This window comes from Penicillium odoratum (assembly GCF_028828045.1).
Source record: "Penicillium odoratum strain IBT 22623 chromosome Unknown utg000005l_segment0_segment0, whole genome shotgun sequence".
NCBI lineage: Eukaryota > Fungi > Ascomycota > Eurotiomycetes > Eurotiales > Aspergillaceae > Penicillium > Penicillium odoratum.
The window spans coordinates 4,449,560-4,463,320 of NW_026643147.1; the positions used below are offsets into that span (position 1 = coordinate 4,449,560).

A 13,761-nucleotide genomic window follows, 5' to 3' on the forward strand; every position below is an offset into this window, starting at 1 on the left:
GACGCTCTCACCTGAAGCGAAAGTAAAAACGCGTGACGCGAGCGCGAGCGCGAAGCTTATCCGTTATCGCTTATCGCCTTCACTTTTCTCTTTGCTTCTCACCCGTCCCTTCTCCCAACTCAATATCTTCCATCAACACAATGGATAACATGCAATCAAACCATCCTGTCGAGACTGAGGCTGCTCAGGACAAGCGAACGCAGCTGGAAGATCTTATCACACAAGCTGCCGCTAAGGATGCGATCAAAGACCATAACACCGCTTCGGAACTCTATTCACAAGCAACCGAACTACAAGCTGAATTGAATGGTGAACTCTCGCCGGAGAATGCGAATTTACTTTATGCCTACGGAAAGTCACTTTACAACGTTGCCGTGAGCAAGAGTGACGTGCTGGGATCCAAGGTCGCCGGAGAGCAGCCTCAAGCCCAATACAACAAAGCCCTTTCAGCAGATACTGGTTCTGCCAAATCGTCTGGTACCGGGAAGAATCTGGTCCAGGATGCCATTTCAAGTGCCATGACCAAAAATCCTCTGTCTGCTCCAAGTGAGAACGTCCAATCTGAAGCTCCTCAGTCGAAGTCCTTGTTCCAGTTTTCGGGCGATGAGAATTTTGTCGATTCAGACGAGGAGGAAGAGGAGGATGGCGAAGCCGAAGATGAAGAAGAAGATGATGACTTTGCCAATGCTTTTGAGGTTCTGGATCTGGCGCGTATCCTCTACCTGAAAAAACTTGAGATCGCAGAGGAAAGCAATGGCAAATCAACCCAGCTATCGACAGAAGTGAAACATATTAAAGAACGACTGGCCGACACCTACGACCTCCAGGCCGAAATTTCCCTGGAAGCTGAGAGGTTCAGTGATGCGGTAACTGATCTACGAACCGCGCTCGATTTGAGAAATTCCTTATTTCCGTTTGAAGATCCTTCGGTTGCCGAGTGCCACTTCAAACTCTCCCTTGCTCTCGAGTTTGCATCGGTTCCGCGCGAGGATGAAGTTGAGGAGAAGGGGAAGAAAGAGAAGAATGTGGATGAAGAAATGCGAAAGGAGGCTGCAGTCCAGATGGAGCACGCCATTGAGAGTTGTCGGGTCCGAATGGCTCATGAGGAGAAGAAACTAGAGACCGACAAGGACATGGATGAAGACAAAGTGACTGCCTCAAAGAGGAAAATCGCAAATGTCAAAGAAATCATTGCGGATATGGAACAACGAGTAAGTCAATCTTGTTGGTACTATCGTATACACATAACTTGCTCACACCTTACAGCTGATCGATCTACAACGCTCTCCTGACTCTGTTGGTCAAGGGGATAAGGAGAATGAGGCTTTTCTGAAGGGTATTCTAGGCCAAATTGTCGGTCAGTCCGCCACTGACCAGAAGGCTCGACTGGATTCTGCCAGTAAGGAAGCAACCGATCTTTCCTCGCTAGTTCGTCGTAAACCCGCAACTGGAGGAGCTTCACGTTCTACAGCATCCAAACGCTCAGCTGAAGATGATCCATCCGAGAGCGACTCAAAACGAACACGCGTGGATGATTATTCCTCGGCTTCATGAGAATTTGTATTAGTTTCAGATTTTTCTTTTTTAAAAGAAGATCCGGGAATACCGGTGCATTTATTTACATCTCGACAGGTTCCCTTCCCTTATTACACATTCTGGGCACAAAATTTCATACATCGAACAGGGATTGGGGGTTTAAAAAGTAATGCATCATATGCCTAGCTTTTGCCAGAAAAGAAGTCATGATGAACAGAACATTGGTAGTTACATAATTAGGCTATCAAAGGATGGATATCTATCATACGACCAACCAGGGAATAACCCTCACACTCAAGAAAAAAAAGAAATAAAAAGAACCGATAGAAGAAATCAGCCATATATCCCCCGATATTATCTTTCTCCTATGCCCTAGGACAGAGCGAACATTGCAGGCCGTCTTTCACTTTTACGGCCTCTGCGCCGAATAGCTAGACCTGGACTCCAAATGCCTGCAAATAAGTCCTCACATTCATCCTCATCTTGACTATCGAACTCGGGCTCCAAAAGTGATGTGTCATTCCCAATTTCTTGACGGTTCGCGGTGGCTAGATTCACATTTGGTGGGGACTCCCAACATGATGACGTAGTAATCCGCTTGGTCTCCAGAATAAACTTGCCCACTTTGTAGCGCTGCGATTCCTCCTCCGCTGCAACGTACTTCCAGCCCAACACGCTTCCACAGAATGCACAGCTGACATCGCTGACTGTGTGTACCCCTGTCACTAGCTGGCGTGGAACTGGATGGTGCAAAATGGTATTAGGAAGGGAAGCCGTCGGCGATGAGGATGCACTGATTGACACTGCAGCGGCTGACTCGGCAGAAACAAGATAGGCACGACCATGACGACCTGTAAAGCCTTTACTGATGATTTGGAATGTCAAACAGAGCTGTGCTGCACAGCCTGTACACTGAAGGTAGGAGACATGGCCGTCCAGATACTTGGCAGTGGGGTCGGAGATTGGGGAGAACCCCACATCTTGTTTGCTTGGAAACGAAGGGAGGAGGAAACGAGGGAAGGTCAAAGACTTGCTTTTCTCTTTCGACATTATTCCTTGGGAAAACGAAATGCTGGTTTTCTGGTTCACAATGGGAACTCTAGGAAGTTAGCATAATATCATAGAAGCTAGGGATGGGGAGAATCTACTTTTACTATTAACTGCTCGCACGGTTGACCTCCAACCGGGTGGTCACGTGTATACTGGGCTGAACCTATGAACCAGAGATCGATAATCGATATTAAGTAATCATTGTTGGTCATGAAAAAATATGTTAGAAAGGAAACTCCTAAATAACTGCTGAATCATTAAGCAGAAGAAATTTGCAGCCAACACAAATAGTTAAGGACTGTTGGAATAAATAGGAAGTTATATCCCCAAAAAAGGCCAGAAATTCGTAACTTTGTTGATAGTTCAACTAGGTTTCAGCAACCAGGAAGAGCCACTTGTTGCTGAGGGCCGGACCCGCATCACCACCTCTGACCCATGGCCCTAAAGTGGTCAGACTGAATCCACACCATCCAAGACTCCGGACAAGCTCCATTTCGTTTGTCTGCTGTGAGCGCTTGACACAGGCAACAATTTGAGAACAGTCAAAGGCATCGATTCCAGCCAGTTCAAATAGAGCTATCAGTCTGAATCAAAAAATTAAATTAGCATGCGTTTCAAAGGAGCGAAGCTAGCAATGACGGTGCTGGTGAGAGATCCTTACCCAGACTTCAAGCCATGACCAAGTGTTCCGTCTTCGAGGAAGACAAATAGTGTTCGTTCTCCATCCATGTCTGCCACAAATCCACGGTAAATAGCATCGCTGCTGTAATCCCACACTTCAATCCATCGGCGGATTCGATCATGCATAGGTCCCATATGATGTGCCTGGATATTTTGGAACACACCCATTCCTAGTGACTCCTGTGTCATGCCATTCTCCTCACCAAGGAATGTCGTGAACAGTTTGTCACAGAAGAGCCTCTCACACTCTTCCTGAATGGTATGTGTTGCCTCCCCTTTGTACTCGGGCCAGTTGTTCCCAGGCCAGCTTCGTTCTATGCTGGCGGGACGGTCGAGGGGAGGACTTCGCATGAATGATTTAGACCCTGAGGGGACCTCAGGGATACCACTGTGCTCCTGCTCAGGGAGTGAGAATGTGACATAAAGACTGGGGTGATCATGAGGAGATAACATACCGGCGCCCAGGGTACTGCAGTAGTGGAAGCCATCAACCTTAGTGGATGATTCAACAGAGTAGCAGCTAGCCAGGACAGTGGACTCTTGATCAAGAAGCCCAGTCACCTGGCCGCAACTACTACTATGATTATTCATGAATTTTGCCATTTTGTAATTCTGTCTCAATGATTTTGATAAAATGGTGATGAGTAGAAGTAGGATGGGGGATTGAACATAGGGTTCGAAGTGAACTAAAGAAGAATGATTGATGGCTTACGGTGTGGAAATCTGGGGCGGGGATTTTCTGGAGTGGTGCAGTCACCTGACTTGATCTGATTCAAGACTAGTACACCACAATTCCAAATTCCAAATTCCAAATCCGAAGTTTTAGTGGAAATGAATATACAGATATGTACTCCGTAATACTTTATATTGTATTCTACGTATACTGATCAATGCTAGATGGAATATAATATGTAGACTCATCTGTAATTCGCTAACTCACTACTTCACTATCCTAGCCATCGCTGCTACCATGAAGGACTTAAGAACATAATTGCAGAAAAATGGAAAATACTAAGGAAGAGAATTTGCTCTGGGTTGAACTTGACTAGATTTACACTTGAAGGGGAGGAGGACAAGGAAGAAAACAAAGAGAGAAAAAAGAGGTCCTCCCAGAAGAAAAGAATTGCTTATATCACCAGAAGAGCTCACATGCAAAGAAAAAAACCTAGAAAATGATTCAAGAGAAAAACACAAAAGCCGCTCTAAATGACTATACCCACCTGAATACCATAACGCCACGAATGGGACTGTGATCATAGTTCTCGATAGTCGCTTGGTCGCACTCGACGATTCCTTGCCTGATGACGTTGAGGGTTGACAGGCTGTCGAAAGTATGGCGAGTCCTCCTCACGCGAATAGGGACCACTGAAAGCGGTCCGCTGCTGGTTGGAAAAGCCGTTCGCCCCTGGACCTTGGAATCCCGGGTTCTGCATAGATGCAGCGATTTGAGCCATTGGAAACATGGACATAGATGGGTCACCATTGAACATGTTGGAAAATCCATTAGACTGATCACCAAACATACCAGCCTGGAGAGGATTAAAGGGCATATTCATTGGATTCCATCCAGGGCCCATGCCGTTAGGGAAGATATTGGGCATGGCCATTGGATTCATGAAACCCATTCCATCGTTGCTATAACTAGGATCTGCAAAAGGGGGCATTGTGCCGAATCCATTAAAGGGTATTTGTGGATTCATGGGCGCCTGAGGGCCGTTTGAGGCTTCTTTTGGAGCCTCTTGAGTATCGGTGTTGGAGTTGGGGTTGGGATTGGTGTGTGGCGGGTTAGATTGGTCTTCTCCTTTTTGCTTCTTTGCCGCGTTGCTGTCTGATCCTTCGACGGGATCACCTTCGGCCGGTCGCTTCTTCGATTCAATGGACATGGAATTCGCCTCTTGCCGGGCCGGCGACTGCTCCTTGGCCACAGATTCTCTAATAGAGGCGTGCTCGGAAGCATCATTGGTAGTGTCATCTGGAACCGTCAATTGCTTCTCTTTCTCCTTCTTCGCCTCCGCTCGTTCCGCTTCATAAGCTTTGCTTTTGGAAACAGCTTCGTCGTCCGGAGTGAGATTATCAAGCAAGACTCCTTCGGTAGCGCAACCGGGGCAGACAAAGTCACTTTCAATCAAGGCATTTGAGATACAGTCATTGCAATAGGTCCTGTGACAGCATGGTGTCTTTGTTGGTTCTAAGAACATCCTCTTGTCAATTGGGCATTCCAGACCCCGGGACTGCAACACTCTGCTTTCCTCCGCCGCCGCAGCTTCCGCTGCCGCCGCAGCAGAGGCTTTCAATTTCTCTTGGTACAGTTCCCAAGCTGCCTTGTCCGGCTTTGCAATAACAAAATCACCATCCGCATTTACCATGACCCCTGTATTCCTCGATTCATCGCTGGAGCCATCAGGTGCTAAGGACTCTGGTTTGTCAACCTTTGTCTGAAGGGATCGTGGGATACCGGTAGATCGCTTGACCCGGTATTTGCCGTCAAACTTGGGGTCATTGTTCGTTGGACAGGCTTGAATCCAGTGTCCTGAAATCAAATGTTAGTTATGATCGATACTGTAAAAAATGGCAGCAAAGAAACACCTACCTTTCTCTCTGCACCGATAGCACAGGTACCCAGGGGGTGGTGGATGATCAGGGACATTCACCGGCTTTCCTCGGCCACGGCCAAAGGGAACCGGAGTAGCACTAGAAGGAGTCAGTCAGTACCTTGGTTATGAGAGTGTTCAATCGGAAAAGTATATGCTTACTTGGCCATCTCTTGCTGCTGTTCTTTCCATTGACTCGCCTGTAGGTTGAAGAGTGCGTTGATCTTCTCCTCTTCTGTTTGCGCATTGGTGAGCTCCAACACATTGTTGTTGACAGATTGGGCAGCCCCCGGCGTGGCTCGACCGATGGATGGTTCGATCCGAGATGCGTTCCTCGCATTCACGGGCATTTTCCCGGAGACATAACGAGCTGCACCGCCTTTCCCAGGGCGAGCTGCAGGCAAGCGACGGGCGATGACCGAGGTGGATCGAGGGATAATGGTGGTATCGTCATCGTATGCTAAGGACTGTTAGAGATGGTTGCGAGATAAAGCTAGACCGTGTAACCTACCTTCTTTGGTGTCCTCGTTGTAAATGGACAACTCGAAGTCAGTCCCATCGCCCAATCTACTCTGGCTGATGATTTCTCGCTTGAGCTCGAAGACAGAAATACCAGTACCATCGAAGGTGACCCGTGAGGGTTCTTTCTGGGACTTGAATTTGAAATGAACAGACGATGACATTGTATTGAACTCTCTTTGTGTGTGCAACCGGAAAAGAAGAGAGAAATTTGGCCCTCGGGTAAATTAGACCGCAAGCTTATAGGGTAGCAGCACAACCACAGGGATACAGGACGGAAGGGCAACAGGAGTAATTTGGGAAGCAGATGAGAATTTGATGTCAACTGGCACCAGATTGTGACTCAGGAGAGAAAAGATAGAAGAAGAAGAGAACAAGTTCCGAGAACCAGGAGGCAAGGATATTTAGCGCAGTGAAATTCAGGATCAATACTGGGCCTATCGATCGGGCGAGAAATGATGGATTGGGTAAGAATTTTTCTTCTTGACTGTGGATGAGCAAGCAACCACACTGGTATACAAATGAAGAACTGATGAATACAATTGTCGGGAAAAAACTGTCGCTGTTGCTTCACAGAGTCACCCCCGTCACTTCAAGTTAGACCAATTTGTCTGAACCTCGTAGAACCCGTAGTGTTTCCGATTTCAGGGCAAACCCATGCCAGTTCAGATCTGTGTTAGTTTATTGCTAGCAATCCAGTAATTGATGGGGGACGCGTGAGTCGATTAAGTCGGGGGGGGGGTATGTGGAGGAGAGACGATGGTCGTAAAAGAGGGGGAGAAAGAAGGGAAAGGTGGAAAGGTTGAAGTTGGTGGCAAACGGCGGAAAAAGTCAGATGATACCGCCTGAACCACCGCCTGTCTGATTATGTCATCCATGAGGGGCACCTTCCGAATTAGGAACTCTACCTGTGAATAGCTAGTTAAGGGGTAATCTCAAGTTTATAAAACTAGATATGAGGATGATGATTCTTGAATTGATTTTAGACAGTTCTATATTTAGGAATTCGAAATCTATGTACCAAGCCAACTTTAGAGCTCAGATTCAAATTGCCGTACCAGGAATCCGTCATCCTGCAGGTAATTCTTGACCTGACTCACGGTATATTCCCCACGGTGGAACTACATGAGCGTTAGCAGTCGTTTTTTTATCAATCTGGTTGCTTCAGCATCTAATCTTACCATGCCTGCTCCCAATGCGGCATCCGTAGTGGTCTTGCTGAAGACCTCTGCAAAATGACCAGGATTTCCTGCACCACTGGAAGCGATCACTGGGATTTTGATCGCAGCTTTGACATCATTGATCAGCTCCAAGTCAAATCCACTGTTGCTCCCGTCCTTGTCAATACAGTTCAGCAGGATTTCTCCCGCTCCCATTGCCTCAACGGCCTGCACGAGTTGTCGCACATCAATGTCGCGAGTTTCCCGACCTCCTTTGACAGTGCACTGGTACCAGCAATAGCTTTGCCCAGCAGCATTAGGGGATGCAGTTTTGAGAGTGTGGTGGTTGGTGTCCTCGGGTCGGTTCACATAGACACGCTTGGGGTCCACGCTCACCACCACAGCTTGCTTTCCATAAGCCTGAGAGATAGTCTCAATCGCAGTAAGACCACTCAACTTCTTACCAGCTAGATAGTAGTCTTCTGCGGCAAAGACAGCATCTGAGCCAATGCTAACCTTGTCTGCGCCGGACTTGAAATACATTGTCGCTACGTCCAGGGCGGGGACGTGAGTCCCGTCGGTATCAACGGTGTCTTTGATACCACCACCGATGGTCAAAGGCACGAACACGGTTTCGGATGTTCGACGTAGGATCTCGAGCATAGGTGTGTCCACAAGTGGGCAGTTCCGGAAGGAAGTAATGTTCAAGAATGTCACTTCATCCGCCCCTTGTTCATAATACTTCTTGGCCATATCAACGGGCTTGCCCAGGTTTCGAACCTGGCCGCCGGCATCTGTTCCACTCTTTTCGCGCACATCATATTGGTCCCCTTTGGTGACGACAAGATCACCGGAATCATTCGTCCGCACATCGAGGCAAGCAATAACGCGACGAGTCAATCCATCTGCTTTGCTCACAGCCAACTCTTGGGGGAGTGACTGGAATTGATCACCGGTCAGAAAAGCCCGAATGGCCCGTAATCCTGCCACGCCGCTCTTTTCGGGGTGGAACTGTGCACCAAAGATATTGTCTCGGCTGATTGCACCGATGAACTCCTGCTCGCCATAGGTGGCTGTGGCGACGGACCAGCCATCTTTTTCAAGGACACCAGCCTCATAGAGTGCAGCATAGGAGTGTACATAATAGTACTTGCTTGATGGTCTCAGTCCGTAGAAGCTTTGCTCATTCGACGCGGCTCCGGTGTTCAATGCCGAGTTCCACCCGATGTGCGGCACGCTCTTGGTCGAATCATCGAATTTTCGAATGCGAATGGGAATCACACCCAGTCCTGGGACGTTGGGATCTTCCTCGGAACCTTGGAAAAGGGCCTGCAGACCGACGCAAATACCCATGAACGGCTTGCCCGCGTCAATGTGTTCCCGGATTGGACCTAGAAAGCCGCCTTTGTCGAGTTGCGAGAGACAATGGCCAAAGTGACCAACTCCAGGGAGGATCAATCTCTGCAAAGTACAACAATTAGCAAGGTATACACAGGTTGACCGTCGAAAAGGTTCAGCTATTGACGCACATCCGCATTCTTCACATCCTCGGGGGTCTTGATCCATTCCACTTCGTACCCGACTTGATTGATCGCATTGACCAGAGAGCGGATGTTGCCCGCAACGTAGTCCAAAAGGTGAACGGTTGGCATGATGAATATTTGTGGCAGATTGCAAAAAGCTGGCCACCTTTGACACAGGGAAACGGCTCCATCGAGCCCCTCCAAACTTAACCCGATGAGTCATTCATTCTTTTTTTCTGCCAGGCAGAATCATTGATACCGAATGCGGACGTGGGGAAGCACAATGGAGTAAAAATTATGGCTTTTTCTTGTCTCATCTCTATCTTATTCAATTATTTAATTTTCCAGTGCATTACTTTTAAGGCATTTTCCGAATTTTTAAAAAATAAAATATCTCCAAGTGTTTTTACGGCCTAGGCACAGGTACAATGCCGCCATGTATTTGACCGAGCTACCATGGCGTGCATCTAGTTCCATGCACACTGGTCATTGCCAAGATGTGATATATATTTTATCTCAAGGTGTAGAAATCTTTGTCATGAAGAGGTCACTGGCTCGCTCGATCCTTGCAAATATATAAGCCCATTAGACGGCTACCCATTCCGAGTGGTTTAAATTAGCAGGAAGATGAAAAGGAGTAAAAAAATTGAAAATACTCACCGGGCTAAACTGTCTTAGGCGTACACCTGCAGCCTTAAGAATGGCAGCACTCTGAATGACAATTTTTAGTGAAAGTCCCGTAGAAGTTATTTGTGTCGATACATACGTCTCTGTCCATATTGTAACTCTGTGAGTAGACAACTTCTGAAATACCGACCTGGGTAATTTTGACGGTACAAGTCAAGCACGGGCAGCTGAGATCAGAAGTGGTTAGTGTATAATCATATCTGAGATACCAGTTCACAGTCCAACTTACGTGTCACAGTAGAGAATTGCCCCCTCTCGAATACGCTCTCGGCCAGCTTCTAGCAGCGCATTTTCTTCGGCATGAAGGCATAGACAGGCAGATAGCCCAACTCCACCGCCATCACCGCGATTGCACCGGGGGCCTAAGGAGAAGATTAGTGAAAGAATTCCAAGAGCATCGTTGCTTTCTCCGTACATCCACCTTCATTGCAATTAGGGAGATGCCGAGGAGTCCCGTTATAGCCCGTGCTAATGACCCGTCGCTCTCGAACAACAACGCAACCTACTCGTCGTTTCATACAATTGCTTCTCTGTGCCGCAAGAGATGCTAATTGCATGAAATATTGGTCCCAGTTTGGTCGCAGTCGTTGCTCATCTGCCAAATTCAGCGTTTGGAGTGATTGGTGAAGCTCATCCAGAGACGAAGATGAGTTGAATAGGCGCAACTGGGCCCGATCTGTGAGGTAGACACGCCCAATGTCCTTTTGGTAAAGGTGACGATCGTTCCACAGGACAAATTTCTCGAGATCAGGCGGGTCCAGTTGTCTTCGCCAGCATCTGTGGCACATGGGAAGTCAGCAGGGTCTTTCAGAGGTATGTATTGGATGTCACGAACCTGTCGGAGAATCGTTTCCAGCGAAGACTAACCGGAGCATCCACACTCACGAGGAGGAAAAAGGGCCGCAGGAGAAAGCGGTCCAGTGTTAGGCCGTCTGTGATGTCTGTAGTCACCCAGCGCTCCTGCCACCTTTTGGTTACGAATTCCACGAGAGAATCGACGCTGTCAAACACAAATTCTGCTCGGTGTTCTCCATTCTTCTTGATTTCCGACGCCTGGAGCCGCAAATCATCATCCGGCTCGTCGGTGAAGCGGTGACGAGGTTGATTAGCTAGCTCCAAGAGCTGAAACCCTTGTTTTTGGATCAAGTACTCGGCAATTGCATGCTTGCCCGCACATATTCCTTGATCATAGTCAGTCTCTCGTTAGTTGATGTGATATTAGAGTTGTGCTGACCTCCACATAAGCCGATAAGCATTTCTGCAAATAAGAAAGGCCTTTTTTTTCCTTTTCTTTTCCGCGAGACTCCTCCCTTGCTGATCTCTTGGTCCTTTCTCCCCTTCTTTTCTTCCAGGCTAGAAAAGTAAAAAGAAGTGGGCGGTCACGCGTTTCAGGCACGCGCGCACTAAAATGGAATTCGGATGGTTCGCGTGGCATTTCGATTACGTCACCCCCGCTCTATCCTACTTTCCACCCCCACTTTCCCCTCTACCGTATACTCCTATCAACACAACCCCGAGAGTAAAATAGAAAAGACTGATTACATCGAAACTAAGACGTACTCTGCGATCAAAATGCAGTATACTCCGTTTGTCTCTGATATTGAACTGCCCTTCTACACGGCTTTGGCCTCACACAAGATCAACCATGATAAGCTGGACGACTCTGCGCGCCCGGTACTAGGGCTCTATGAGATTCGCTCCACAGACCCTGAAAATGCTTCATGTCGAATGCAAATCCATGGGAATGCGCTCACAAGTGCAGAGTAATAGCCCCCGCTCTAGTTGTAAGTGATGGTTGGCTGATTTGACGAACAGAGCACCCGCGGGTTTTTACCGCGCAGAGGGAATGATTAGGAATGTCAATACGATCGAGGAATACCGCAACGTGGACAAGTCTCAAATTATACTCCAAACAGGGAAAACGGTATGAGCTCACTTGTCACATACTTTCCCGTGAGACATGTTGGATATGCTTCGTATTAACCGATCTTCAGATTTGGGACGCCATTAATGACGGGACCATATACTCTTGCCCTTCCTTACTCTCATCTTTCACCATTTTATCATTTGCAGACTTGAAAAAATACAAATTCTACTATTGGTTTGCGTTTCCCGCCCTCCACTCCGATCCGTCGTGGGTGGAATCCACAGGATCACAGCCACAGACCTACCCAAGTGAACCGACCACAGCATCACAGGGAGAAAGGTTACCGTCTGATGAAAACTTGGCCTTGGTTGAGGCGGTCCAGACCTGGAGCTATGCTACGGATGACCGCCAGCGGGGATTCTTCTTGGCCCGAAAGCAACGAACGACCTCTGGTTCCTCGACACAAAGCACCTGGCAGGTTGCTTCCCTGTCTGAATATGAGAATGGGTTCTTCACTGGAGCGGCTCTCAAAGATCGCTACGTATGCTTTGCAGATCCATCTAATTATGAAAATGCTCCGGGTTGGATGTTGCGGAACCTGCTGATTTTGGTAAAACAACGGTGGGGCCTTGATCAGGTGCAAATTCTACGATATCGCGACGTGCACTCAAAACGTGATCAAGGTAGAAGTGCAGTGCTCCGACTGGAATTGAAACAAGGATTGGTCAAAGATGCAGTGAAGCTGCCGGAAACTCAGGGCCAGCTGCCCAAAATCACTGGCTGGGAGCGCAATCCAGCAGGGAAACTGGCCGGGAGGATTGTTAATCTCACAGATTACATGGATCCTGTAAGGTACATGTGAACTACTACGAAAAGCCCCTGCAAGACTGGAAACTAACACCCCCTTTTCTTCAGACTGGCAGACCAATCAGTCGACCTCAACCTCAAACTTATGAAGTGGCGAATTAGCCCAACATTGAATCTAGAGAAGATCAAACAGACCAAATGTCTGTTACTTGGAGCGGGTACTCTAGGGAGCTATGTTGCTCGAAATTTATTGGTAAGTCATACGAACAGATGAATGCGACGGGGATAGGCCCAGAGAGGCGCTAACACCTTAGCAGGGGTGGGGGGTCAAAAAGATCACATTTGTTGACCAGGGCACTGTTTCATTCTCTAATCCCGTTCGACAGCCGTTGTTTGTTTTCACGGATTGCCTGGATGGCGGGGCACCCAAAGCCATTCGGGCATCCCAGGCTCTGACTGACATCTACCCAGGAGTGGAAACCATCGGCCATGAGATTACCGTACCCATGGCAGGTCATCCAATCGTTGACGAAAACAAGACACGAGGGGACTTTGAGACCCTAAAGGCTCTCATTGATGAGCATGATGCCATTTTTCTCCTCATGGATACTCGAGAATCACGTTGGTTGCCCACCGTCATGGGTAAGGCAGCAGGAAAGATTGTGATGAATGCAGCCCTTGGGTTTGATTCATTTGTAGCAATGCGTCATGGCGTTTCCGGGGTGGGAGATACAACGGCGGACCTTGGGTGCTATTTCTGCAATGATGTCGTGGCACCAGCAAACGTGAGATCAACAATAGTTTATTAGATGCATAGCTGACCGCTCAACAGTCCATCAAGGATCAGACCCTGGACCAACAATGTACCGTCACGAGGCCCGGTGTTGCCGCTATCGCCTCGGCAATCCTAGTTGAACTTCTGGTGTCAGTCCTGCAGCACTCAGACGGCGTCTCTGCACCGGCCCCATTAACCCGAACTGACGAACGCGGTGATCATCCCCTGGGACTTGTACCCCATCAAATACGTGGGTTCCTTGCAACATTTGAAAACATCACGGTCACTGGCAAGAGCTACCCCAGTTGCAGTGCCTGCTCAGATAACGTGATAAGGGCGTACAGAGAACAAGGTTGGGATTTTGTGAGAAGAGCTTTGGATCAGCCAGGGTATGTGGAGGAACTAAGCGGCCTGAAAGAGGTAAGAGAGCCCGAAAAGCGATCTTGTCACCACGTTGTCCTTGCTCTAAAATATAATCAGGTTCATGAAAAGGCTGAAGCAGCACTGGCCGGCATTGACTGGGACGAGGCAGAAGAGAATGAAGAAAATGAAATTTTGTAGATCA

The 13,761-nt window shown here is 48.1% G+C and overlaps 7 protein-coding genes across 7 annotated transcripts; 2 read left to right on the top strand and 5 right to left on the bottom strand.

Annotated features, from left to right (window-relative positions):
* Nucleotides 1-140: 140 nt before the first annotated feature.
* Nucleotides 141-1,554, top strand: N7520_007213 (SHNi-TPR domain-containing protein; the record flags this gene model as incomplete). The annotated part of the gene is made up of 2 exons (XM_057141147.1): nt 141-1,211; nt 1,267-1,554. 2 exons carry the CDS (start codon nt 141-143, stop codon nt 1,552-1,554), a joined length of 1,359 nt encoding a protein of 452 aa, XP_056995153.1.
* A 354-nt stretch (nt 1,555-1,908) lies between these two features.
* On the bottom strand, nt 1,909-2,586 carry N7520_007214 (yippee/mis18 family protein; the record flags this gene model as incomplete). The annotated part of the gene is made up of 1 exon (XM_057141148.1): nt 1,909-2,586. One exon carries the CDS (start codon nt 2,584-2,586, stop codon nt 1,909-1,911), a length of 678 nt encoding a protein of 225 aa, XP_056995154.1.
* A 367-nt stretch (nt 2,587-2,953) lies between these two features.
* Nucleotides 2,954-3,870, bottom strand: N7520_007215 (ornithine decarboxylase antizyme; the record flags this gene model as incomplete). Its single annotated transcript, XM_057141149.1, has 2 exons — nt 2,954-3,170; nt 3,248-3,870. 2 exons carry the CDS (start codon nt 3,868-3,870, stop codon nt 2,954-2,956), a joined length of 840 nt encoding a protein of 279 aa, XP_056995155.1.
* A 650-nt stretch (nt 3,871-4,520) lies between these two features.
* On the bottom strand, nt 4,521-6,541 carry N7520_007216 (cleavage polyadenylation factor subunit MPE1; the record flags this gene model as incomplete). Its single annotated transcript, XM_057141150.1, has 4 exons — nt 4,521-5,797; nt 5,858-5,958; nt 6,021-6,318; nt 6,370-6,541. The coding sequence occupies 4 exons, from the start codon at nt 6,539-6,541 to the stop codon at nt 4,521-4,523; spliced, it is 1,848 nt and encodes a 615-aa protein (XP_056995156.1).
* An 867-nt stretch (nt 6,542-7,408) lies between these two features.
* N7520_007217 (imidazoleglycerol-phosphate synthase) lies at nt 7,409-9,189 on the bottom strand (the record flags this gene model as incomplete). The annotated part of the gene is made up of 3 exons (XM_057141151.1): nt 7,409-7,498; nt 7,559-8,998; nt 9,067-9,189. The coding sequence occupies 3 exons, from the start codon at nt 9,187-9,189 to the stop codon at nt 7,409-7,411; spliced, it is 1,653 nt and encodes a 550-aa protein (XP_056995157.1).
* Nucleotides 9,190-9,596: 407 nt separating this feature from the next.
* N7520_007218 (deoxycytidine monophosphate deaminase) lies at nt 9,597-11,003 on the bottom strand (the record flags this gene model as incomplete). The annotated part of the gene is made up of 7 exons (XM_057141152.1): nt 9,597-9,653; nt 9,721-9,771; nt 9,827-9,914; nt 9,977-10,109; nt 10,163-10,524; nt 10,583-10,928; nt 10,982-11,003. The coding sequence occupies 7 exons, from the start codon at nt 11,001-11,003 to the stop codon at nt 9,597-9,599; spliced, it is 1,059 nt and encodes a 352-aa protein (XP_056995158.1).
* A 316-nt stretch (nt 11,004-11,319) lies between these two features.
* Nucleotides 11,320-13,757, top strand: N7520_007219 (putative autophagy ubiquitin-activating enzyme ApgG; the record flags this gene model as incomplete). Its single annotated transcript, XM_057141153.1, has 7 exons — nt 11,320-11,510; nt 11,563-11,671; nt 11,742-12,466; nt 12,530-12,674; nt 12,739-13,206; nt 13,254-13,616; nt 13,677-13,757. 7 exons carry the CDS (start codon nt 11,320-11,322, stop codon nt 13,755-13,757), a joined length of 2,082 nt encoding a protein of 693 aa, XP_056995159.1.
* Between the last annotated feature and the right edge of the window lie 4 nt (nt 13,758-13,761).